We start from the raw sequence: 27,532 nt of genomic DNA, 5'->3' as shown, positions 1-27,532 counted from the left end.
TGGGGAAATATTACAGTGCACTTATATATTCATAGAAAGTGTTAATTAACCACCACATTCTTCAAAGTTAGAACTACTTAGGTAGTCCCCAAGGCACAATGAGGTTACAAGCTGCAAACGGAGGTGCCAGGTTTTCAGCTCAGGGCTGTGCTCATAGCAAAACTCTTCTAAGGCTAATTGTTTAACCAGTAAATTTTACTTTGTTTTGATATATCAGTAACCGAAAACATTTAGGAGCTCGTTCTGTTCAGACCAGGGGTCAGCAAACTTTTTCAGCAGGGGGGCGGTCCACTGTCCCTCAGACCTTTGGGGGGGGCAGACTAATTTTTTTTGGGGGGGGGGGAATGAACGAATTCTTATGCCCCACAAATAACCCAGAGATGCATTTTAAATAAAAGGACACATTCTACTCATGTAAAAACATGATGATTCCCGGACCGTCCGCGGGCCAGATTGAGAAGGCGATTGGGCTGGATCCGGCACCCCGGCCTTAGTTTGCCTACCCATGGTTCAGACTAGATGATCCTTTAGGATATTTTTTGTTAACAAAAACAGAGCCATGTTAACTTTTTGTTATGAGACTTTCTTATCAGCTCTCTGAGAGCCAGTGGCAGAGTCAGCAGCTTTTAGAGAAAGAGAAAACAGACATGAAGCCTCTGCCACGGTCAACCCCTTCCCCACACTATTTCAGGAGCTGAAAAATGGCACCAAACGGGCTGCCTCCAATTTGCCTCCTGGGGATGTGATAGAAAATTTGGATATATTACTTAGGTCTGTCCCTAGGGTTTCTTTCTATTTCTTTACTTGAGAAATAGAAACCTATTATCCTTTTCTGAGCTATTGCAGATGTAACACTGCCATACAGAATAGATTTGAAGCAGGCTTTAGGCTTGCATATTAACCCGCCCCCCCGCCTCTTCTTCTCTTCTACACTCTTGCTTTTGAACAAGACTAGGGTATGGCATAATATGGACTATGCCCACGGTGCTGTCAACTTCAAAACTTTGGTGTATGCTTGACAAAATTGGGAAGAATACATAAGCCAAAGAATAACTGCTTTTCAACCCGCAGTTGAGTCCCGGGGGGTCCCTTAAAAACAGGAACTGAACTGAACCCTGGAGCATCACTATTGGCAGGTCAGCCACCTGAATTAGTTCTGCGTGTGTTGATTGAATCAACGGCACTCAGTTTTGCCACCGTTGATCCCTAAACTGGCTGGCGTTGTTGTAGTACAAAACATCTGAAGGGGATGCCTTAAACATTTCTGTTCCTGTTCCACCTATATACTTGAGGCCAAGCACATACAGTATAATATTTTCCTGTTTCTTCACTTTCTTTGGTGCCCCCATGCCCGCATAGGGAGAGGTCTGGCACTCCCGGTTTTCAAAATGCTAAACTCAGCAAGGATAAGTAAATCAAGATTGCTCTGTGTTTATATAAAATGCACACTCCATTTGATGTTTGTTTGTGAAATCCTGTTCATGACTTCTATTTTGGGGCTTGCTATGAACTTCTATTTGGAGATATTCCTGCTTGGTCCATCTGGTACCATTTTTCTTTAACATAGCAAGACCATTGGCTTCCATTCATTTTAGATGCAGTCCCCCCCCCAAAAAAAACCTAGGTTACCAGAAGGTAGCATTTAATGGTTACAGTTAAATGAAATATGAAGCTTAGCAGCTGCATCTTTGTAATGCAATCTTGCTTTCTATTAATATCAAAGAAAAATAATCCAAATATTTGTATTTTATTTAAATGTGATGTTAAAAGGCTGTTAGGTGGATAGGCTTATACATTATTACTACCTGTGTCTTGGCGAGATAACACACAAAGAAATATATTTAAAATTATTTGTTGTTCTACTGATTTTAGTTTTAAGGAACAGATGATTCAAGGCTAAAGTCCATCTGTGAAGGTTTCAAAAGATTTTTAAACCACCATTTAATAAGATTGAAAGAATATTTTAAAGCAAATCTTCAGTGAAAGTTGTTGTCTACTATCACTAGGAGCCAATGTAGATGTAACGCTATTGGTTTGTTAACCCTGGTTAAAAGACAGTAAGCTACCCTCTGGTATGTAAACCCCCCACCCCACCAGTATAGTTGTTCTTCTCCAACAATATGAACCAAAGTCAAGGCTAACTAAAAGCTGTGCTTTTTTCTAAAAAAATGTTAAGGGGTACTCTCATTTTCCTACTCATATTGAAATACTGCCCCTCAATGAGGCCAAACTTAGTTTCACAAAATGTTTAGGGGTATGCGTCCCCCCAGAAAAAAGCACTGCCTAAAAGTATCCTTAAACCAGGATCTGAAACCCATTTTAGGCTGTGGGAAGAGAGAACATGAGCTCCAAATACTGGCTTCACTGCCATGTATATCAGCCCATACACCATCTGGTTCAGAAGTGGACAACTTCACCTTTTTGACTGTAAGCCTGAGAGCAGGGATTGCTTTGCTTTTATTGATCTGCAACCTGCTCCAAGAGCCTTTGTTTGACTGAAAAGTGGGGTAAAATTATTTCAATAAATTAAATAAAACTGTAATTTGGATTCTGTTCGGGGCTGTGCTACTTGGGTTATGACTGACCTATCCAGAAGTAAAACAGCAGTGACAAATGGCACACAGTGGTATAAAAAAATCTCCCTTAAGGTTGCTCGGATGTGTAGGAAGGGAAGGGATTTGCATACTGGAAACTCCAGCATCAATCCCTGGCATCTCCAAGTAGGGCTGGGAGAGAACTCTTCCAGAAACCCTAGAGTCCCTGGTCAGTGAAGACTGAGTTAGATGGGCCCAGTGGTCTGACTCAATATCAAGGCACCTTTATTAGCAAGGGCAGTAAGGGCCAGTGAACCAGGGATACGTCTCCCAGAGAAACAACCAGACCAGGATCAACAGTTAGGAGAGGCAGGGAAGCTGCCAATGAGGGAGCAGTCCCCAAACCTGCCATATTGGAAGAAGTGGGTGCAGGCTTGTAAACGTGAGTGGCAGCTAGGCCCTCAGAGGTAACTGAGGTAGGTCAGGGCCTCTAGACTTGCCACCCAGCCACTATTGAGGTTTGTTGATTTGAAGAATGCTTGCTTGTGCAGTGGTACCTTGGTTCCCAAACTCAATCCGTTCCAGAAGTCTGTTTGACTTCCAAAACGTTTGCAAACCAAGCTGGGGCTTCTGATTGGCCAATTGGCCCCGCAAACAATGCCGACAGCTGAAACAGACATTTGACTTCCAAAAAACTTTCGCAAACCGGAACACTTACTTCCGAGTTTGCAATATTTGGGAGCCGATTTGTTCAGGGGCCAAGCTGTTCGGGAACCAAGGTACCCCTATATTAGGTTACCAAATGAGTTTGCCATTTCAAAACGTGCCCTTTGACTTTTGAAAGTACACCCCCCCCATTCGTTTGTGCTAGTTATTTTGGGAGATTAAATGGAATCTCTGTTTTCACTGGTACTGTATATTTTTCCAAGTGTGTGTGCTTACAAAGATGTAAACAATACGGTTCATATTTATTTATCACATAGGTACCATGGACAGGATATCAGAGTAGGTTTGCAGTTGACCCTCGAATCATTACTCATCAAGCAGCCATGGCATATAATGTGAATCTGTTACAAGCACATGGACGTGGGTCTCCTATACCCTATGGTCTTGGACATCACTCACCCGTTAGTATAGGGCAACAGCAGCTTCAACATTCAGATAAAGAGCAACTTGAACAAAATCGAAGCAGTAAGTTTTTGTTTTTCAAATTCTTAAGCAGGGCAATGTGCTTCCACCTTGGTACACTTCATTCTTAAATACTTTGCTAATTCTGGGGGATGTGGAATTTTCAGCTTTACTTAAATATACTCCAGTGAAGACTGGCATATAATTCTGTGTCATATCTTATAGTTTATGTGAGGATGGCTGTCTAATGAATTAGCGTGAAAGACTTTAAAGGGGGATTAGACAAATTTATGAAGGATAGGGCTATCAGTGGCCATTAACCCCCATGGATATGTTCTACCTGCACAGTCAGAAGCAGTATGCTTCTGAATGCCAGTTGCTGGAAATCACAGCAGAGAGGAGAGTGCTCTGGTGCTCAGGTGCCGCTTGTGAGTTTCCTCTAGGCATCTGATCGGCCACTGTGAGAACAGGATGCCAACTAGCGGCCATTTGGCCTCACCCAGCAGTGTTTCTATGGTCTTATCGCAGAGATGGAAGCTGCATTCACGTTCTTTGTACAACATCAGTGCCCTTTCCTCTGTCAGCTGCTCCCTACTGGAGGGAACCCAGGGAGTCTGTTGAAGTGGGCCATCTCTGGCTTGCAGACCATGGGTTCCCCACCCCTGTTCAGGTTGAAGCAGCTGCTATCCTTTTGTCCAGAAATAACACTACAGGGATGCGGGTGGCACTGTGGTCTAAACCACAGAGCCTAGGGCTTGCCGATCAGAAGGTCAGCAGTTCGAATCCCCACAATGGAGTGAGCTCCCGCTGCTCGGTCCCTGCTCCTGCCAACCTAGCAGTTCGAAAGCACATCAAAGTGCAAGTAGATAAATAGGTGCGCTGCTTTCTGTGCGCTGCTTTTATTCGCCAGAAGCGGCTTAGTCATGCTGGCCACAAGACCCGGAAGCTGTACACTGGCTCCCTCAGCCAGTAAAGTGAGATGAGCCCCCCAACCCCAGAGTCGTTCATGACTGGACCTAATGGTCAGGGGTCCCTTTACCTTTACCACTACAGTGGTAGCTTGATTGTCGATGGCTTGGTTCCCGATCAAATCAGCTCCGGAATGCCGCAAACCTGGAAGTGAGTTTTCCGGTTTTTCAGAAGCCGAACGTCCGATGCTGCTTCTGCGGCTTCCGATTGAGTGCAGGAAGCTCCTGCAGCCAATTGGAAGCCACGCCTTGGTTTTTGAACAGATTAAGTTCGACAACCAAGGTACCACTGTATTCTTTCAGCAGCAGCAAGGTGGTATGAGATGGATAATCTTTTTTTAAAAAAATCTTTTTTTAAAAAAAATTCCAAGCTGCAACGTGAAATAAATATAGTGGCTGTATGTTCCCCTGACATACAACAGGGAAAGGAGAAATCAGAAAATGGTGGCATGTTGCAGGAAGGTGTCCCATGATATACAGGGTGAGCCTTGAAATCCTGTAGCAGGCCTTCAGCAGAAGTATTGCTGCTGCAATATAACCCTTAATCTTTTGTTATGGACAGGATCCACCAGCACCATTAGAGCAGTAATTAATTTAGTAGTGCATATCATTCTCAGAATTGTAACCTAAGTATCTTTTCACAGGCTTTTTTTTTAGGACAATGGTATAAAAATGTCCCCAAATGTCAGATAATGACCATCAATGGTCAGTGGGGCTATTGATGTGCACATAGACATCTGCATGCATAGGCACTGCTGCCCTATTCTGTGAGCTGGAAAATAAACTACATGAGCAGTGGGATTCTCTGTTGTTGTTGCATAATGTTCCCTGATACTCCCTGCATGTGTGCACCAGCCATTTATTGGGGCATCAGAGGTGCAATGTGCACACCAGCACTACTGGATTACAGTAGATACAATATTATGAAAATTGCATAATAAATAAAAAATGACAAATAGTGCTTGCCGTGCCCGTGTTGGTAGCTCCATTGCCTTCCAAAATGCAGGCTTTGGCTCAAACTGGAAAAACAAATCTGACATATCCATTATGAAACAATAAGCACAAAACTCCATAATATCATTAGCATAAAATCTATTTCAGAGCAAGACAGCTTTTTAATGCTGAGGGACTGAGCGCTGTATCGAAATTGAAATTGCTCTGATTCCATTTGTGCTGTTAGGATGACTTCCCTTAAAGCTATGCAGTTCAAAAATCTGCCTCATTAAATCTCTGAAAAGCAGAGTTATCCATGTGTTGAGAGCTCAGGGTACTGAGGTGCATAACTGAAAAGCTTCCTATATTCCCCAATATTGTAGACATATGAGCTGTCACAGTGTTATGCCTGGCAAAGATGTTATTCAAAAGTTAATTGGACACTAACTAGTTCATGGATATAGTCATGAGAAGAAACTTAATTTAGATTCATGAAAGCTAGGATAATTCCAGAAGCAAATATGACGTGACATCCTTAATTTCTTCCATAGTAATCTCCATAGTGGAAGAGGACAGAATACACGGGAAAAATACATTTGAACGGGGAAGTTAAATTTCCTGAACTTTTAATAGTGTAGCCGGGGGAGGATAAAGGAAATATTGTGAAATTCACTGCACACAGTCTTCTGTCTCTCTGAAGAAAATGACTGTCCCTGAATCTGATTTGGGTTTGTCTGTGAAAGGTGCTAAATACCATCAATTTATTATAAATTAAGAAGCACAAGAGGCCTCTATTGTCACACAAGTCAGATTTAATTCTTTATTTACTCAATATACCACCAAGCACTAAAGAACGAGCAATTAAACTTCAAGGCTAGTTTTTCCTGCAGATGAAACTTAGCATTGTGAACTTTTAAAAATAATGCTAGTCCTGAATAAAAGATAAGCAGCTAGCTTTAAAAAGTTAAAGGTTTCAGAAATGAAGACGCTAGGGGCTGTTGCACTCAGGTCCTTCTTGCAGCCTTCGAATATGCATCTCCTTGGCCACTGTGCGAACAGGATGCTGCCTAGATGAATCCTTTGCCTGATCCCAAAATGACCATCTTGCAGCAGATTTTCTTATAGAGAAAGGAGCTGCAATTGTGCACTTTCGTGAATTCACTAATGCATGGACCTCTCTAGTTGGCATATCCTGGTCCAGAAGCGGCTGCAGCTGAAGCTGATAAAACACACTTCTGGCTGCTGTGGCCTCTGCCTCCAGTAATAATCTAGAATCTAGAAGTACCCCCAGATTCAGGACCTTCCTTTTCAGAGGGATTGCAGCTCTGTCTAGGGCAGGCAATTGACCAATTTATCATGGCATACAGGGTATGTTTAGAGTACAGTGGTACCTCGACTTATGAAGATGATCCGTTCCGCAGCCGCCTTCGTAAGTCTAAGTCTTTGGTTGTCGAAGCACCGCTTTTGTGCATGTGCGAAGCGCGATTTCGCGCTTCTGCGCATGCGCCGACCGCGCACGCAGCTTTGCGCAGGCGCAGAACGCGCACGGCAAAAAGACTTCTGGAGTTGTCGACTTCGGAAGTTGAAACCTTCGGAAGTCGAATCATTCGGATGTCGAGGTACCACTGTATTGCTTGGCAGGGAGAGGGCAGGAAAGTACAGCTTTGTTTGCTCACTGATAAAAGGATTTCTTAAAATCTTAAAAGCAAAAAGATTTTAAAGGGAAAGCATCTACAAAAACTCGCCTTGAACAACTCATACTACTAATAATTGTTTCTTGCTCATAAATCTACAAACAACTAGAATTTTAGCCGCCTAATTTCAAACCATCCTAAGAAATTAATCTGTTTTCTTAATATTATCTTACAAAGCATGGAAATCTTCAAGCAGTAAGAGAATGTGAAAACATTTGTCTTTCCTATCTCTCTGTATTAAAGTTACAAGAGCCAGAGGCTTATGCTAATGAGTAATTGCTATATAATTATGAGAATGAGGTAGTCATGTCTGTTCCAGCTCATGGAGAAATTGGGGGGGGGGATTTTTTTTAGTTTCTCAAATCCTCAACTATGTAGTGGCTAGGGATATTAACAGGAACCATGTGTATATGGATGAAGCAAGGATCACAGATGGTCTTCTTCAGGGATTCATGTACTGAAATGGGTCAAGCACATGACCCCAAAAGCTTTCTTAGCTTTTCGTTTAGATATACCTTCCCAAAAAAACCAGAAGCATTTTTGTTAGGAATAATAGGAGGAGAGATTAGAAAAGAAGATCAAACACTGTTTATGTATGCAACAACCGCGGCTAGGACTTTGTTAGCCCAAAAATGGAAATTACAGGAATTACCTACAATTGTGGAGTGGCAGATAAAAATGATGGACTATGCTGAACTTGCTAGATTGACATGCAAGATTCGTGACCAGGGGGAGACAAGGTTTCAAAAGGACTGGAGTAAATATGTGGACTATATGGAGAAAAACTGTAGATCATTAAAAACTCTCGCAGGATTAAAATAAACCTTACGAATTGACCAATATGTTAAAAAAGGAACTGCAAAAAAGGGAATTAACAAGAAACCCGCATGAAGGGAGGGGGGGAAGTCATAGCTCGGCGGAGCAAGGTAAAAGATGTGAATATAAGATTTTGTATAAAAGATTGGTTTTGTTAATTTGTTGAATTTGGAAAATTGGAATAAAATGTATTTAAAAAAAAAGCTTTCTTAGCTTTTCTGAATTGTCACCTATGTATTGTCTTATAAAATGCAAGCACCCTATTTGTGTAAGGATAATTATGTTCTGGAATACGAGATACTGTATATGATTAATAGCAGCAGGAAAAGAATATAAAACTCTGGAGTTCTTTAATGATTAGCAGCTTCAGCAACAGGAGAATATAAAATACCATCATTCCTTAATGTGTCCATGGGTGGGTAGCATCCCATCTGAGATATGAGAATGCTTCAATTTTGTTTTCGGTAATATTTTATATATTTAGGTAAAAATGAACCTAGTGCTGGACCTGAAATCAATAAAATCCGGACACCCGAGAAGAAAGCCATGGAAGCCAAACAGGTGTGTGGTTTTTATTTTTCTTTCTTGTCTTCTAATATGAGCCACTAGTCATTTCCCATAACACAAGAAGTGACAGAAAGGAGGTCATCCCAGATGAATCAATACATAGAAGAGGCGGGACACTAGGGATAACAAATCAGAAATGTGTTGGGTGTAGACTTCACTTTTGATGGCCATAAGGTTCTTTCTATCCGTGGAAGGCTTTTGATTCAGCAGAGGAATTCTTGTATAGAGAATGGGCAGGTGACTCCCTTTTTCTAAGGAGAGCTTCAGCCTACTTAATTGGCCCAGGTGGCGCTGTGGGTTAAACCACAGAGTCTAGGGCTTGCTGATCAGAAGGTTGGCGGTTCGAATCCCTGCAACGGGGTGAGCTCCTGTTGCTCGGTCCCAGCTCCTGCCCACTTAGCAGTTCGAAAGCACATCAAAGTGCAAGTAGATAAATAGGGACCGCTCCAGCGGGAAGGTAAACGGCGTTTCTGTGTGCTGCTCTCGTTCGCCAGAAGCAGCTTTGTCATGCTGGCCACATGACCCGGAAGCTGTCTGCGGACAAACGCCGGCTCCCTCGGCTTATAGAGCGAGATGAGCGCCGCAACCCCAGAGTCGGACACGACTGGACCTGATGCTCAGGGGCCCCTTTACCTTTACCTTTTTATGTTTGAAAAAGTAGAATGTTTCAGGATTCCCTCCCTTACAAAATTGGCCTTCCGTGCCTTACAGAATTTACATCAGATATATAATGAGTCCAGACTACAAAGGCTTTGTAGGCTGCTCTTTAGAACTTGCTAGCATTAAAAAAGGTTACCAAGAATTTTGACAGTTGCTATTCTTTAACTTTTCTGTGCTGTTATTTTTTATCTATGTTTTTAGTTCCCTATTACTTAGTGCTGATTTTTTTAAAAAAAAAACAACAACACTACATCATGTCTGAAATATTTGTGCTTGCCCAACCACGAGACTTACTGTACTGATTTTAGATGTAATTGGCGAATGCTCCTGCAGCTCTGCTCCCAATTTGCTCTGAAAGTTTGAGGGATCCTCTAGAACAGGCATCCCCAAACTGCGGCCCTCCAGATGTTTTTGCCTACAACTCTCATGATCTCTAGCTAACAGGACCAGTGGTCAGGGATGATGGGAATTGTAGTCCAAAACATCTGGAGGGCCGAAGTTTGGGGATGCCTACTCTAGTACAGTCTAATGCACTGAGCACGAGGCGCCTCTGATGGATCCAACTCACTTCCTCAAAGAGAAAGCACCCATTCATTTGTGGAATAGTTGGTCTCTATCCAACCTAATAGATTTCAGTATTTTAATTAACCTTTCAACTTATAGAGCAAGTAAATACCCACACTTGTATGAGTAATTCAAATAAGCCTCAGCTTCCCCACCCCCAACCCCCAGAAGAATATCGTCAGATATAAATGGTGGGAGAATAGACTCGTAAGAACGAAGTCATTAACTGAGTGGGATGACCTAAAGCAAATTGTTTAAGCCTTGCAGATAAATAATTGCCTTTTGATTATATATTTGGTGCTTTTGTCTAGAAGCACAGGTAGAAAGCAGGGAACCTGACAGTTGTCTGTCTTTAACTAAGTTAAATATGACCACAAGGCAGCAGCTGGTTAGTCATTTATACTACAAAAAGTAGTTGCTGGGGTGATTTCAGTGATGAGAAGGTCTGGATGTTAAGGGAGGAATTCAACATAGCACTATGGCAATTCTTCACTCAGTGCAAACGTTTCAGTGAATGAATCTGCTAGTGGGACTAGTTAGCTGAATACCGCCCATAGGTTAAAACTAGAACTATAAGGACACAACTGCCACTGGTCTTTGTAACATAACTACCATAATAGCTACTTTAAAAAATTAGCATAGAAAAATGTTCAGATTCACAAAATACATGTAGACAGTTTCAAGTCAAGTAGATCAGTGAAATGTGTTTTCAGTTACACAATAAAGAGAATATATAAGTTTTACGGTGCTTTCTTCACTTACGACCTTGTTCTTCCCAACTTTGTTAGATTTCACATGCCTAATTCAGTGTGAAAGTAATTAAAGTGTTAAAAGTAATTTGCTTGGTACAGTCATACAGCTTACAGGGATTTTGTTGGCTATGTTTTCTTAAATGATTTTTAACTCAAAGTAATTTGTGTAATTTTCTCCAGGTTGACTTAGAAGCAAATTCCCAAAATAGAAGCCCGGAGTTGCGTCCCAGCGCTGCTTATCCTAATTCTAAATTTCACCGCAAAGATAATCTGAACCCCCGGCAGCTGAATCTTCACCTCACCCCTCCACATGCTCAGTATGCTGTTCCTAATCGCCACTTCCAGCATCTGCCCCAGATTCCAAGGCAGCCATACCCTTTACAACAACCGCAGAACCCTTTGAGTCAACAGCAAAATCATTTGTCTGAACAGCAAAACCAAATGGATCCACAGCAGAACCAGATAGCCCAGCAGCATAATCATTTAAATCAGCAGTCACTGCATACACCCTCACAGCTTTCCCCAGCCTATCAAACGGGCCCCAACCAGTCATTCTTTAAAAACCCAGTCCCACACAGACCTCATTCCCCTGGTGTAGACGCTGTGATTTCAGAGCAGCACCCCCCATCCCTGTTACAAGAAGTCGGTAACCCTCTGAGACCCATTGCACAGCACAACCCAATGATGCCACCCCACTTGAACCACTTCATTGAAGAGAATCCTCCAGGGATGCCTATAGGAGAGCAGTTAGGTAGGTATCGCCGCCACGTTTCATAGTCCGAAACGGGACACAATTGTTCTAAACTGAAAACTATGCTTACGTTTGGGTTTGGGGTTCGTTTGTTGTGAATTTCAGTGTCGTTTAGTACTGAGTTATCTCCCTTTCTGTCCAGAGGGGGAAAGACATGAAAATCAGCCATGCTTGCAGAGCCTTTGCTTAAGGAGTTCTGCAGTGCTTGCATTTGAAACTCCTGATCATGTTTTTCTGTTGTGCTAGGCACATTGATGCAAAGCCATGGGAAGGCAAGTGGGCCTTTTCAGCAGCTGCATTCAGGTCCTGGAACTCATTCCTGAAGGAGAATGACCTTATCCCCTCACTACTGGCCTTCTGTAGCAGGGTCAAAGCCTTCCGTTTTAAGAAGACTTTGGGGCATAAATGGTTGCTCTCATTCTCAAGTGATTTCAGTTGCTGTGGTTACACTATTTTTATGAGCTTGGTGTGTTTTTGTGTGTGTGTGTGTGTGTGTGTGTGTGTGTGTGTGTGTGTATGTGTATTTTAATCTTTACTGTTCTATAGTTTTTGAGTACTTTATTTTAGTTATCATTATTAGCCTACTCTTTAAAATGGTTGAGTTATTGTTTGAACTTGCTATGCTAGCTGCCTTGAGCTCACTGAGGAAAGGTGGATTATAAATGGTTTAAATCATGGGTGGAGAACCTTAGGCCCTGGGCCTCACGTGCCAAGCCTGTATATATGGACCTCCCCAGGCCACACCTCCTGCTGGTTCTCCATCCTCCTTGAGTGTCTTTGCCTGTCTGAAATGTGTCCTTCAACTCTGCTTGTGCCTGTTGCTTGCCTAGATGGAGGACAGAGAGGGGTTTGTGCATGTGTGTAGAATCTAGCCTACTGTGCAAAGGTAAAATTGACATTTATTGCTGCACCCACTAATTAAACCACATTTCCACATTTGAGATATAGCAGGTGGTTTAAAAATGTACTGCTTTTAAATAATCCATGAATAAAATAAAGAGACTGCAATCAAAGTGCTTAATCTAACACATACACCAGGGAAGGGTGGGAGAGAGTATGCTCATTTTGAACTGGCCCTGTAACAGGTTTCTGTAAAATAAAGAGAAGCTAATACCCCTTCTGTACGCTGTGTTAGTATAGTAGATTTTAGATTACTATTGTGTATCAGACGTGTAGGATTTCATTTATGTAAACAGACGCTAGGGCTCGGCGATATATTGATATATTGTCCAAAACCGGTTTGAAGTCCATATATTGGTTTCATTTTTTTTTACTTTGCAATCTATCATGAATTGTGTTTGTGTGTTATGCAAAAATCACAGTGGGAAAACCCCCGAAGTCAGCCAGTGCCTCTACATAGCTCCATCCTTATTTCAGACACCGTGATATATTGACATATTGCAATGTTTAGCTGGTGATATATCATGATGTTGAACACCAGATATTGCCCAGCCTCAACAGACACATGGCAGGTAAGATGTATTTCAGTGTAGCACTGTGTCAAAGGTACAACAAGAAGCAGACTTGGTACCAAAGTTGTTTTGATATTGTTTGTACAATTACCATATGATATTGTGAAATGAAGCTTTCTGACATAAGCATCTTAAGTACAGAAGCTGGGTAATTTTCCCCCAAAAATGTTTTGCAGATCGTATTCATGGAAATTTAGCTTTGGAAACCTTAAGGCAACAGCAAGCAAGACTACAGCAATGGAATGAGCATAACGCCTATCTCAGTCAGGGCAATATTCCTTATTCTCACCATCACCATCCTCACTTATCCCACCTTTCTCAGCAGCCAATTGGATTGCATCAGCAGCCAGTTAGGGCAAACTGGAAACTTGCCAACAATGTAGAAGATGAAACTGAGGCAACGTATTCAAGGTAATTGTGGAAAGAATTCTCAAAGTGTAGCATTTAGGTGGAAATGGGACATGGGCACTTTTCATTCTGTCCTAGAGGTGAAAGGGTCCACCTGGCCCATCCCTTGCTACAAGGAGCAGTATCAAAGTTGTTCCTGGAATCTAGAAACTCTAATTCTTAGGGTCCAGTTCTAGGAGGCTGATTTCAGGTGCCTAGCTTGAATGGGATGGACTTCAAAAAAGGGCTGAGAGTGCTGTGGCTCTCTTCACAAACATGGTTTTGACAGTGAGCACTTGAACCATGAGCACTGGGCAGGGGGAAGGATTAAAGAAGAATCAGACAGGGAGAAGAGTGATGTCTCAGTACAGTGGTACCTCGGTTATTGAACATAATCCGTTTCGGAAGTCTGTTCGAGTTCCGAAACATTCAAAAACCAAAAGCGGAAGCCTCAAATCAGAAGCCTCAATTTGGAAAACTCAAAATGGCAGCCATGTTTTCTGTTCAAGTTCCGAGGCACGTTCGAAAACTGAGACCCTTTCGAGTTTTCGACGTCCGAGTTCCGAAACGTTCAACTACAGAGGCGTTCGAAAACCAAGCATCAAGCCTGTTATTCTTTATAGTAGCATCCCAAATGTTCATATTAAGAATAATGGTGGTTCTTTCATGGCGTTGGATACTACAGTACAGTAGCAACATGTTAAAAGTCTCCTGGCAGTGAAAACAATGTATTGCTGAGATATATCAGAATTGCTGCTATTTGCACATTATAAATAGTAGATAAGATAAGATTAAGATAGCTTTGCAGGCAGATGACAACTACGGTACAACAACTTTGCGGGTAATTAAAGAAAGCATCAACTTCACTTGCCCTGTGAAAAGGAGCGTTCTTGAAATTTACTAGAATAATTTTTTTTGTTCATAGCCTTTATGTCCCAAGAGCTTAGGCCAGGTAATATCAAACAGATGGGCTGACAATCCATTGAGGGTTTGCAAATTGAACCTTTGGAAGCAAAAGAAGGATAAACAAAGAGAAAGGGAATACTTGTTATGCATTTGTATACATATAAAGCAAGCCAGTCTCTTTCCATTCATGCTCAGCTACAATCTGTATTTAGATTACCATTCCAGAGTTCTGTACTTTTCTTCCTATAAGGAAACTGCACTATGTCCTCACCCCATTTTATTTTATTTTTTAAAAAAACGTTATGGTTCTAATTTTGGTTTTGGTAACATACTTGGGAGTTTTCACAGAGTGAGTTTTATGCTTCGTGTGAAAATCAGTACCTCCAATGAAAGGTTGGATTTAGAAGCTGGATATGTTTTGTGGGGACACTTTCAAACATCTAGTTTCTCATGTAAAAGTGGAGGTTTTGCAGACAGTTTGTATTAGCCTAAATAACATTGCAGTTTTTCAGTTAAACAAGAAATGTCTTACAAGTTATTGTCTCGATTTCTAATGCCCCCCCTGCTTTAAGACTGTTTTTCTGCTTTTGATATTGTTTTTCTTTTTCATTGTTCAGAATTTCTGAACAAAAAGCTTTAAAAAATGTATGCCTGCCCCCAGATCATGGTCCAGATTACTTGATAACTACATTTAAATGTAGATTGTATTGTGATTCTTGTACAGTGGTACCTCGGTTCTTGAACGTAATCTGTTCCAGAAGCCTGTTTGGCTTCCGAAATGTTCAAAAACAGGCATGGCTTCCCATTGGTTGCAACAGCTTCTTGCAGTCAGCGGAAGCTGCATTGCATGTTTGTGTTCTGAAAAACGTTTGAAAACGGAAGCATTTGCTTCTGGGTTTTCGTCATTCGAGAACTGAAACGTACGACAATGGAGGCGTTCTGGAACCGAGGTACCAATATCATTCTACCATTTCTCTTGAATGCGATAACTTTTTACACTCCTTTCATTTCTAATCTGAGCAATAATTATTTTATTAACATAGGCTCCAGGATTTTCTCCGAGAAATCTCACACCGTGATCAACATGAAAGCAGGGACCTAGTTGAAATGCCGCCACCTCAGTCGAGACTTTTGCAATACAGACAAGTACAATCCAGAAGCCCACCAGCACTCCCTTCCCCTTCGTGCAATTCAAACCACAGTGGCCACTTTCCTAACTTCTCAGAGAACAGAGACATTGAAGTATCTAACAACCCAGCATTTCAGCAGCATCTGCCTCAAATGTACAATCCCCCTTTCTCAATGCCATCGGAACACATAAACCCGCCTTCCCTGAAATACCTGCAGCCTGATGGATCATGGACTTATGCTAATCTACACCAGAGTCATCTAATGGGGCAAGGCTTTCATTACGGTATACCTCCATTGCCTCATAGATCGCAGCAGAACCCTTTTATCCAAATACAGAACCATCAGCACACAGTTGGTCAGGAACCATTTAACTCCCTCACTTCGCGAGCAGTGTCTGCTTCTTCGCTGCACAGCTTAGAAGAGGTACGTGGTCTGCGATGTTGGTCATGCTTGCTTCCTGTTTAGAGGTCTGTTTAGAGTCAATAGTGAATAGATTTAATAGTAGCAAATGCAAGCTGATTAAAAAAAAAAGTGAGTCAGCGTAATAGATGGCTTCAGGCAAGGTCTTGCATCATTTTCTGGATTCCACTGTTGAGGGTTTTATACCAGCTGCTGTCACTTTAATTTCATTATGAACAGTGACTATATTTTTTATCGTTTATACACCTCTCCCAGGATTGCTGGATAGTGATTATTGTTTTCAGGGTATGAAAAGCTACCCTCACGTATACAATTTAATTTCTTTTTCCAATTCTGATTTTGGATATGTGTCCGAATGAATGAAACTTGTAGAAATTAGCAAATTAATATCTTATTTATTAAGAGTATATGCACCATATATTATTTCAAAGCAATTTACTATTTCAAAAGAATATCCAGATTTAATATAGCTCAAACCATTAAGGCAAAACAAAACAAATCAGAAAAAAATATCATCAGGACATGTTACTTGGGTCAATATCTTATTAGCGAGGATCAGCCCCCAGTTGGAATCATAAAACACACCCCTTTGATCTGTGCATTCAAGCCCTAATTGAGAATGTACTGGTAGCAATATAAAACACATTTGTTTGGATAATGTATGACTAACAAATAAAAGAGAGGTTAGAGTCAAAGATGTACTTCTGCATGTGAAAGATCTTCGAGTCATGGAAGGGCCATTTCACTGGAAAAGCGAAATTAAATTCAAATATATTATTCTGGTCATATAAGGCTTGAGGAAGCATGAGAACTGTGGCAGAACTTGCCTATTATAGTAATCTGCTTCTAGTGGTAGAAGAATACTGATAGCTGTTTTCTTTTCCTCTTACCTTCTTTGTATCCAACCGCCCAGTGTGGTGGTTTTATTATTGACAGGCTCCCATCCCCAAACACAATGACAGTGACTTACTTGAAAGCAAGGAAAAGTTATTTTATTCAGGCCAATAGCCTTAGAGGCTCAGCAGCCAACAAGGCCTAGAAGTCACGATTCCAAGGGTCATGAGCAAGGCAAGAGATTCATAACTGAATGGAAGCTGTTATGACTACATAATTATATCTAGGTGCATGCCAATGATGACCAGTTCAACTAGATTCCCAGTATTATCCTTATTGTTCAGGTTCGGTAAAATAAACGTACCAGTTCTATGCAGTGATATTGCTACCACTGGAGGATTATGGGAGCCTCTAGTACAGTGGTACCTTGGTTCTCGAACTTAATCCAATTCCGGAAGTCTGTTCGACTCCCGAAACCATTCACAAACATTGGCTGCAAGAGCTTCCTGCACTCCAGCGGAAGCCGTGTTGGATGTTCAGCTTCCAAGAAATGTTTGAAAACCATAACACTTACTTCTGGGTTGTTTGTGTTTGGGAGCCGATTTGTTCGTCAAATAAGCCGTTCGAGAACCAAGGTATGACTGTACTCTATACTCTTCCCATTGCTCTTGCTTAGTTTGAAGGTGATGAAGTTGAATTGCAGCATGTGTGTTTTAGTATCTAGGAAATATGTGCTAGTGAAGTTGCTGAGGTTTTTCATGGACTTGGCATACACTGTAGAACATGGGTGTCAAACACAAGGCCCGGGGGCCAAATCCGGCCCGCCAGACCTCGTCATGTGGCCCGCCGAGCACCCCAGCCAGCGGGACCTTGCTACTGAAGTGCCGCGCCGACAAAGCGCCGAAAAACAGCTGGGGCCTGGGGGGGTAGAAAGGTGGCCGGAGCAGCACTGCGTGGAGCGCCCCGAGCCACAGCAGAAGAAGGAGGAGGCAGCTTGCCGGGTCGGTGCCCAGCAGTGCCGTGTGGAGAGTCCCGAGCCTCTGGGACGCAGCAGTGCTCTGTAGCACTTTGAATCCTCCTCCTCCTGCCACGGCTCGGCGCTTGGAAACGGCTGCTGCTGCTGTAGCACAGACAAAGCACCCAGCAGCGCCGCGTGGAGGAGGAGGAGGATTCAAAGTGCTACAGAGCACTGCTGCGTCCCAGAGGCTCGGGACTCTCCACACGGCGCTGCCGGGCACCAACCCGGCAAGCCGCTGAATCCTCCTCCTCTTCTTGCCTCACCTCCTCCTCCTCCTGAACGTGAGCTCAGCAGCGGCTCAGCCTCACGAATGTGCAACTCTGAGGCTTTACGCACTTCTCCTAAAACGGACACCCGCTGAATCAAGGCGGCGACCCCCCCTTCCCTTTCTTTCTTCCTCTCTCTCGTTCTTATTCTTTCTTTCCCTCTCCTTCCTTCCTTCTTTATCTTTGTCTTCTCTCCCTCTTTCTTTTTCTTGCCTTCTTTATTCCTTCTTTCCTACTCTTCTTTCTCTCACCTCTTTCCTTCCTCTCTCCCTCCTGCTCCCTCTTTTCTTTCTTTCTTTCTTCTTTACTTCCTTCCTTTCTTCCTTCCGTCCTTCCCATCTTTCTTCCTCTCCCTCATTCTTATTCTTTCTTTCCCTCTACTTCCTTCCTTCTTTCTCCCTTTCCGTCTTCTCTCCCTCTTTCTTTTTCTTTCCTTCTTTATTCCCTTCCTTATTTCCTACTCTTCTTTCTCTCCCCTCTTTTCTTCCTTCCTCTCTCCCTCCCACTCCCTCTTTTCTTCCTTCCTTCCTCCCTTCCTTCCTCCCTCCCCTCCCCTCCCTCTCCCTCTCCCTCTCCTCAGAAACATAGGATGCTGCTTTATACTTCTGGCCCTTAAACCCTGGAACCAGGAGAGCAGCTCCAGTGAGTCAACCTCAGCCAGTCCCTTTGGTGAAGGGTGGTGGCTCACTGGCAGAACATCTGTCCTGCATGCAGAAGGACCCCAGCATCTCCAGGTACTAGTAGCTCTGCAAAGGTCCTGCATGAAATCCTAGCGAGACTCCACCACCCAGTGCAGTTACCAAAAATCATTTTTCAATAAATTGTACAATAATTGTACATTTGAATATCTACTTGCCATTATTCTGACTATGTTTCTGCTTTCAGAGCTAGTTATTACTTACATTATTACAAAAAACAGTAATAATTGAATGCAGTGACAATAATTTATGATAATAAAGAGTGGACACATAGTCCTACAGATACAACCGGCCCTCTGAGGGTGACCATACTGCTGATGCGGCCCCCGATGAATTTGAGTTTGACACCCCTGCTGTAGAATGAGATGCTGTGCCATTATGATGAATTCTAATTGTGCTGATTAGAACCAAAGAAAATTATCAGGACCACAGCTTGTGTTCATGAATGCCAGAACATCTCTGTATTGTTTTGTTGCCAAGTTACTTTATAATAACCTTAAATCTCTGTTTTGCACCGCATCTGGGGACTCCGCATCAGCCATCATTGGGAAATACATTTAAAGATACATACTGATCTGGGCGAACTAGGAAAATAACTGCTATAAATCCTATTAATTTAAGACTTTTTCAGAAACACAGTTGGGGACCAGGAAATTGCTGATTGACAGACATAGGAACAAATCTTCAGCACATAAATATTTGCTTTTATGTTTAGAATCGAGCTCTTCGAAATAAAAAAAGACACTACCGTTCTCTTTTGGTTTTTTTTTTTTTGCCTTCTAATACTCAAAAGCTTAGTTATTTTGATTCTTAATAAAAGATCACTTTTTACAGAGACTGAAGTCACATTAGAAGGGGATTTTACTGCCAGTGATAGAACAGAAAGTGGAATACACCCCTCGCCAAGTCAAGGTGCATAAGTCCCTTCTTCCTAATCTACAGATGACCAGCCTATGGGCCACATGCAGCTCCCCCCTCCCCCCAGTCCTGTGAGGCCCATTTGTTATACCCCAGTTGCCCATACCCACCAAATGTGCCACCATGTCTATAGTTGTTTCTTCTGGAACATACCTAATGTTTTCTTGCCCTTAATTTCCACCTATCAGCTGGTACTGTATGTCTTGGATGTAATATACAAAAATTCTCCTATCTGAGGAATGAAGGGTTTGGAAGTTCCTCTCCTTTCTCATTCAGTTCACTTCTTTCCCTAGGGCATTGTCACCTTGTGCCGGGAGGGAAGGCAAAAGACGTTTGGGATTTCAATGGAGATATTGCTAGAGATGAAAATCCCATGTCCCTTCCCATTTTGAGATAGTCAAATGAGTATACATGTTTAGGGAACTCTTTATTAATGTGAATAAACTCTTAGCAAGATAGGTCTGTAGAAATCTGTGTTAAAAGAGTCCTCTGGTCCTGAAATGCTAGCTGCCTTGCACTTATTAAACTTTTTAGCTGAAGGCTTTCAGTCACATTCTAACTTATTCTAACAGAATAATGTGCAGATCTCACATAGTTTGCAATGAAAAGACTCTTTGAAGAAAAGATGCTAATTGTACACTTTCACATTGCAAGTTGTAAGTGTGATGCCCTTGTACGAAGTTTGGGAAACTACTGGTGTCATTGCTAGCTCTTCGGATTTTACAGAACAGGCTCCAGTTAACTAAATTTCCATGAAAAAGATTTGCAGCATTTCTATTCCTCTGGCACTTGTTTTTAAAACGCTTACACTAACCTTTCCCTATAAGTGTTTGGTTTAGTATAGTACAGTATGAGAGTATCTTTAAATGCACTGTTTCTTGCATCCCTCCCCTCTTCACGTCAGCTGAGCTTAGATCCACTTTTAAAGGATCTTGACTAAATGCTATATCCAAAAAATGGATCTTGGTTCAGATAAAACAGCGGTTAGTTTAACAAGCCAGCTGCATAATTTATGATTGTAATGAAACTTAGAAGCATTGTTCTAAGCTCGGATTCCTTGTTTGGATGTAATACTAAGCTAAGATTCTTTAAAATTGAAAACAAACCTTTATGAAGTCCTGCTGTGCAGCAGCTGGAATGGGCAACGTGCTAGACCAAGGAACACTAAACTGCAGTTTAGCAGCACATATAAACATGGCCTGTGTCTACGTCTAGTTTATTTCTCTATCTCTCTCGATAAAGAACCCAATACTGAAGTGTTGATGGAATTCACATTTAAAACGGTTAAATCTGAATTAAAGTCTGAATGCGGCTGATTTGTAAACATGGTCTTGAATCCATAGTTCTCCTTAACCTTATCAAAGCCTATCGGATTCATTTGGCATAAAATCAATCAGTACACTACAATGACCCAATAAAGAGGAGGGCACTTGATAGTTCTAATAACTAAAAGGAAAGAACAAGAAGGTGCTCACTCACCTTGAGTTAGAAAGATCTCACCACAACCATGAGGTAGTCTTTCTCTGGAGAGTGTTTCATAACTAGGGTGTCACCATGGAAAAGGCCCTCTTCCTTGTAACTTCTTGCTTCAGCTAATTAGGCGGGGAATCTGGAAAAGGCCGCCAGTGAAGATCTTAAGGGCCGGGTAGGTGTATATGAGAGCAGACGATCCTTCAGGCATTCTAGCATCAAGGGCTTTAAAGCACTTTGAAGAGTACTTCTCAATTGACTGAAAGCCAATGCAGATAACAAAGGCTTAGTGGAATGTGCTGTTATCGGCCAGTTTCCATTAATAATATCACACCCTTATTTTGAGCCAGCTGAAATTTTTGGACTGTTTTCAAGACAGCCAAATTTCCCTGAATATGTGATGGGACACATTTGAAAACTGGCAATATTGTCTTGGATTCTAAGATAAATTAATGTAAGGAAATCCACAGAAGGAAAGTTTCCCATCGTCTTCTCCCCTCTGCAGCTACCTCTCCAAAAGCCATTTTGGAGGGTAGGTACCCTCTTGTACAATATGCTGGGTAACATTTACATATGGAAACTACCACCAGACACAAGATCTCATAATTGCCAAATCATCAGGTAAACCTTAAAGAGGGATTACAAAAAAAAGATGATTTTTCATGTTGCTCTAAGCTGACAAAACCACAAAGGAGATGAAAATGCTATGCAATCAAGTATATCAACCGATGTTACTTGAAAAACAAGGTGTCACAAGTTCATGAAATGTCACTGAAAATTAGCTAAGTAAATTTTGAGCAAAAATATTCCCCTGTGCCCTCAGCTGCTAACTTATCCACAAATGACATCAAAGCAAAATCACATTTTATTTCTATGTTCCTTTTGCTTCCTTTACCTTCTCCTGTAGAACAGAGAAATGGCAGGGAAAGAAGCCTCTGTGTGGAAATGAAAAGCGCCCGCAAAACAAAATAATGTGTTTTGTTACATTGTGTGCTTTGTGCTACCTAGAAATTATTTTCATGGGATAAATTAAACCAGTATGGATGAGCCAGAACTGCCAAGAAAGTAGAAGGAAATTGCCACTGGCAGATACTTCCACGCAATTGCACCCTGGAGGGAAGTTGTAAAAGGCAAGCTTGGAAGTAGCAAAAAAGGAATGATTGCAAGACAAAGTGAGAGATTAGGAATCAAGAAGTCATTGTCGGGGTTGTGGGGTGGAGATGAACACTGCAATGTGATACCTTGGGATTTAAATAAATATTTTATTTCTGCCACCATTAATATTTAACCTTGAGACATTTCAGTGGTATTTACTTGCATTCTGTCTATTTTTGTACTACCGCAAAACCAAAATTTTAAACTAGCACTTCTCTCATGGTATTGTCGTTAAAGTGATTTCAGAATGTAAGTATTGAGAATCTCAGGGGATATTTGCCACAGGTTCCATGCAAGTGAGCTCTCTTCTCCTCTTTGCTTTTCTTCTATTCAGTATGAACCAAGAGGACCAGGCAGGCCGTTGTACCAAAGAAGAATTTCATCTAGTTCAGCCCAGACTTGTTCTGAAGATATAAATGCTCCTCAAGATAGCCTTGGACAGTGTAAAGAGCTTCAGGACCATAGTAACACATCTTCTTTCAATTATTCATCCCCCGAATTGTGGGTAAACTCCACCTCATCAGCCCCATATCAGAACATTCCATGCAATGGTTCCAATAGAGCAATCCCACAAAGAGAACTCTTGGGTAAGTGATGCTTTCTCATCATTTTAAAGTATTATTATTAATAATAATTGCAATCATTTTATTATTTATACCCTGCCCATCTGGCTAGGTTTCCCCAACCACTCTGGGCGGCTCTCAACAAAATATTAAAAACACAATAAAACAGGCATGTCAAACCTGCAGCCCTCCAGATGTTTTGGACTACAATTCCCATCTTCCCCAACCACTGGTCCTGCTAGCTAGGGATCATGGGAGTTGTAGGCCAAAACATCTGGAGGGCCGCAGGTTTGACATGCCTGCAATAAAACATCAAACATTAAAAACTTCCCTAAACAGGACTGCCTTCAGATATCTTCTAAAAGTCAGATAGTTGTTTCCCCCTTGACATCTGAAGGGAGGGCATTCCACAGGGCAGGTGCGACTACCGAGAAGGCCCTTTCCTGAAATAGTAATAATTTTATTAAGCCAACTCATTAAGAAGTTGCTGTACTATATCTGGCTAACAAAATATATTCTCAGAATGAAATGCATCAACTTTTTCTCTGCATTGAAAACTTACAGATGTTTTATCTTTGGGACCAATTTCATATTACAAATACAGTATCCTGTCATTCACTCTTTGCTGCTTACTGAAGTGGATTAAATATTGCGCATTCTAGTACAAAAATAAGGCAGTGATGCACACAATTCAGGCCTGGGTTAGACCTAATGCCAAAACATGGCTTAGCGTTAAAAAGATAAGTAAGCACAAACTTTGGGCTCATGCTGTCTCCCCTTCAGTTGACTCGTTGGGTCAATCAAACCACGGTTTAATACCCTGGTTTGCAAGCTAGCTGTTGTTTGGACAAGCAACAGTTCCCCATATTCAGATGTTGCTGGAAACTGCTGTTTGTTTAAAACTGAATAGTAGCTTTCAACATATTCACCTTGTGCGCAAAGGAGGAGTGGAAGCAGGAGCGCATGTGTGCATAGTTCATGCCTGCTCATCCTCACAATGCCTAAACATGGTCTGTTCTCTTCTGTGCTTTTAAAACCATTTTGTGTGTTGTATACACACTTTTATATAGATACAATAAAAACACAAAAGGGTGGGAGGAGAGAAATAGAGAAGGGGAAAGAAAGAAAGAAAGAAAGAAAGAAAGAAAGAAAGAAAGAAAGAAAGAAAGAAAGAAAGAAAGAAAGAAAGAAAGAAAGAAAGAAAGAAAGAAAAAGAAATATAGAAAATAAGATTCAGAAACATCTGATTCTTCATCTGTCTGCTATATAAAAACAGTATTCACTTCGTCCACTCCAATATAACACCCCACAAATCTGTTTTCTATAAACAGACATTATCTTCAATCCTCAATTCCAGATGCTATTATTTCTTTTTCGCACAGAAAGTCTATGAGAGGTTAAAGGGTCTACCTTCTTCTTTTCTTTGCTTTCTGTTTCCAGTTCCTTCAAAGACCGCCAAGCCGCCTGAGGAACCGATGAAAGTTGAGAACATCCAGCTGTCCAATTCTTTTAATTACAATATGCTCCAACATCTTGGCCAGTTCCCTCCCCTCATGCCCAACAAGCAGATCGTGGAATCCAACAGCAACAGCCAGCCCAGCGCTGGTGCGAACAAGCCGGCCATGTCTTACGCAAGTGCTCTGAGGGCGCCACCAAAGCCCAAGGCGCCCCCTGAGCAGGCAAAAAAGAATAGTGATCCTTTGTCTTTGTTTCAGGAACTTAGTCTAGGTAGTTCATCAGGTAGCAATGGCTTTTACTCCTATTTTAAATAATCAGAATATTTTTGTAGAGAACATTTTAATTTCTATTTGTGTCAGTAGACTTAAGATAGTTGGGGCTTCCTATGCAGTTGCCACCATTTCTCTTTGTTTATATTAGTAAATATATCTTGGTTTAAATGCTTTGCTGCTAGACTTGAAGCTAACCTTTTTAAATTATATTCTGTTCCCCCCCCCCCCAAATGTGGGTCAGAAGTTTCAAAAAAAAATCCCTAGAAAAATACACACTTAAAAAAAGAAAAAAATGTAACATTATATATGTGTTGCATTAAAGCTAGCAGCTGAAAAGTTAACTGTGCAACTTAAAAAATATATATAATTTTTTTAAAAAAGTTGTCTAAATTGTATTTAAAAAAAATTGTAAGTAGCATTTACATTTATTCAATAACATTTAGCATACTATGCTGGGTTTCTGTACCAGAAATGGCCAGTTAATGTACAAATGTATGTTATGTCTGCTTAAATTGTTTATTATTATTTTTTAAATAAAGGTGCAGCATCTTATAATTACTTTCAGTTTTATCAACTTTCTGTGAAAGGATGCTGCATTCTAAAACTTTTATAGTTTTAGAACCTGTATGATGTGGTATAGTAATCTCCTTTGACTGTAGGATAAAGTGAAGACCTTCTTTGCAGACCCACACACCACTGTTTTTAACTTTTCAGAGTAAAGCAGTGGTCAATAAAAAATTTAAAAAATCAAAAAAAAATCCTGCACATTTTATTTTTGGACAGGCTGCTAAATTTAGCTTGTTGGAAAGATTAATTTGATAGATTTTTTAAAAAAAGAATCATGAAATTAAAAAACTTTTTTTTTTTGCTATGTTGGGTGCTTCGTAGTTTAATAACTATTAAAAAAATTGAGTGAATTTAGTAAAATATTTGGGTCCCCTTCCCAACTATGCATGTGTAAATGCTTGTAATCTGATCTCTCCTATTCTTGGCTTCTCTAGTGGTATAAAGAATTGTGCCGCTTTAAGGGTCCCCCCCCCCCCCCGTAAAACCTTTTGGTACATTATTTGATGTTTACATTAAATGTGACATTATACAACGGATCTTCAGATATTTTGCTAACTGTTTTGTTTGAGGAACATCATTAAAGAAGATTTTTATGTTTGTCAAAGCTGTATCCAAATTAATCCAAAATTTTGGGGAGTCAAGTTGGGGGGGGGAGAACTTGTGAATCCATATGGTTGTTTTTATCTTTGTATGTTCTGCTGAGGTTTTCCACAATCTTGGTCTTTTACCACTATATATTGAAAGTGAAATCTATAAAGAATTATACAGCAATATGTAACAAAATTTTGGAGAAAAAAAACATTTTAGGGTAATGTTTACCTTTCAGGTTGTGGTCTTGTACACTGTTCATACTTTTGAAGTAAGGGATGTATCTTTTATAGCTTCTACAGAGGCCCTTGTCCTCCTTTACACTTGAAACGATCTCTCTGATCGGGGACGTTGATTTTTATCAATATTTTAATTTATTTTAGTTTCCCATTGTGAGACGCGAGAGTAATATTTTCAATAGTATCATTTTTAAAAGTGTGTTTCTCTTTGAGGTGGCACAGCTCCCCACAGCTTTGAAACCATTGGGATTAACCCAGAGCCTTTTTGCTGAGCTACTGTACTTGCTGCTGTATTCAATCTGATATTTGCTCTTGTTACAATCCATTTGTCCCTGTTGGGGTTTTTTTTGGTGTTTTTTTTTTTTGTAAATCGTTGTGGTGAAATCTCAGCTTGGTTTGAAATCAATATCACCTTTCTTACTGATTTCAGGTAAGTCGGGATTTCACCGAAGGGTCTTTCTATAAGAGATCTGCATACTGATTTAATGCATTGCAATATCTGAATGGTTACCGGGTTCGTGGTTCAGAAATGCAGGATAAAAGCTGCATGGCTATGTAACTTGTATTTCTTAATGTTATAGAAACAAACAAAAAAGTGAAGGAGAATGTCCCTGCTCAATTTTGCTTCACAGTTTGAGCACACAGTATCAGGAAGTTCCAGAGGCTACGTTCTCTGCATCTTAATCAGAGCTTTCATCGTTATCATTAGTATTTTTGGTCTGCTGAGTACTGCAGACAATGGCCCTAATGAAATTAGATGGACAATGATGGTATCTGAGTTGGTATAAACCAGGGTTAGCCCCTTTGAAATAAGTGACGCTATATCTGATGTCGTCTCCTAAAGTTCTGAGTTCCAACCCTGCCCCTGGTTACTCATGGCAAATTCTATTGAAGGCAATGACATTTACCCACTCATAACCTAAGGCAGGAATTTTGTCTTTTTATCCCACTTAATGTGGACACAATAAAGAGTTGTTGGTGATATGTACAAAACCAGGGATAGGCAACCTGATGCACTCCAGATGTTTTGAACTGAATCCATCATCTTTGGCCATACTAGGTGGGGCTGATGGGAGTTGTATTCCAAAACATGTGGTCACCAAGATGCCTACCCCTGCCGATGACGATAGAAGGTTAATTAGAGCTCAAATGCACTCACACAAGTCAGCACTATATCTTCAGGGGTTTCAAAATCACACATTTATATAGAGTTTTATTATTCTGTTCACCTTACCTGAAATATTAAACTATTAAATTTTGCTTGTTCGTTTACTTCAATCTGAGTTAGTTGAGGAACGATTGTTGACATCTGACGGCCTCATTTTCAAACTGTCATACACTAACTGGTATTTTCATCACAGCAACTTTCTAAAAACACATGCCTTCTTTTTCTTTCTTTTATTTCACACCCCACCCCAGCCTAAATGTTGTTAAACAGTTGTCGGAAGTGTATGCCTACATTTGGAAGATTGATATTTTATCTTTTCAGACTCCAGAGATTAAAATGAGTTAGAGGCTACAAAATAAATCCATTTACTCTGCATCAGATTTTATTTTTTTTACAGATTGTGGATTTCGGTCAGACTTGGCATGTACATGGACCTTGGTGCGACTGGTGTTTCTGAGTTGTTAAATACAGTTTTCTCCAGAGATTCAGAGCTATAGCAAATTCAAAAATAGAACTGGTTTTGCAAAGGTAGGAAAGCTCCAGACCGTTCCAGTGCTCTAATATATTCAGATTGCTGGTGTTTAGTTTTACCACTGGACAAATTCTACTTAAAAGCATTCTCACTGATTTTGCCA

General features: G+C 40.9%; 1 protein-coding gene across 3 annotated transcripts in view; it reads left to right on the top strand.

The window, feature by feature from the left end:
• HELZ (helicase with zinc finger) overlaps nt 1-27,277 on the top strand; it is a 113,129-nt gene extending 85,852 nt beyond the window's left edge. For all 3 annotated transcript variants that reach the window (XM_035104007.2, XM_035104008.2, XM_060271978.1), the window contains exons 25-31: nt 3,518-3,725; nt 8,558-8,634; nt 10,797-11,367; nt 13,016-13,250; nt 15,176-15,686; nt 22,377-22,629; nt 24,046-27,277. In XM_035104007.2, coding sequence (XP_034959898.1) covers nt 3,518-3,725; nt 8,558-8,634; nt 10,797-11,367; nt 13,016-13,250; nt 15,176-15,686; nt 22,377-22,629; nt 24,046-24,377 — 2,187 coding nt within the window. In that variant the 3' untranslated portion in view covers nt 24,378-27,277. The remainder of the gene's footprint in view (nt 1-3,517; nt 3,726-8,557; nt 8,635-10,796; nt 11,368-13,015; nt 13,251-15,175; nt 15,687-22,376; nt 22,630-24,045) is intronic.
• Nucleotides 27,278-27,532: the final 255 nt, after the last annotated feature.

The sequence above is a fragment of the Zootoca vivipara genome, chromosome 2 (genome assembly GCF_963506605.1).
Source record: "Zootoca vivipara chromosome 2, rZooViv1.1, whole genome shotgun sequence".
Lineage (NCBI taxonomy): Eukaryota > Metazoa > Chordata > Lepidosauria > Squamata > Lacertidae > Zootoca > Zootoca vivipara.
This window is presented reverse-complemented; position numbering and strand designations above follow the sequence as displayed.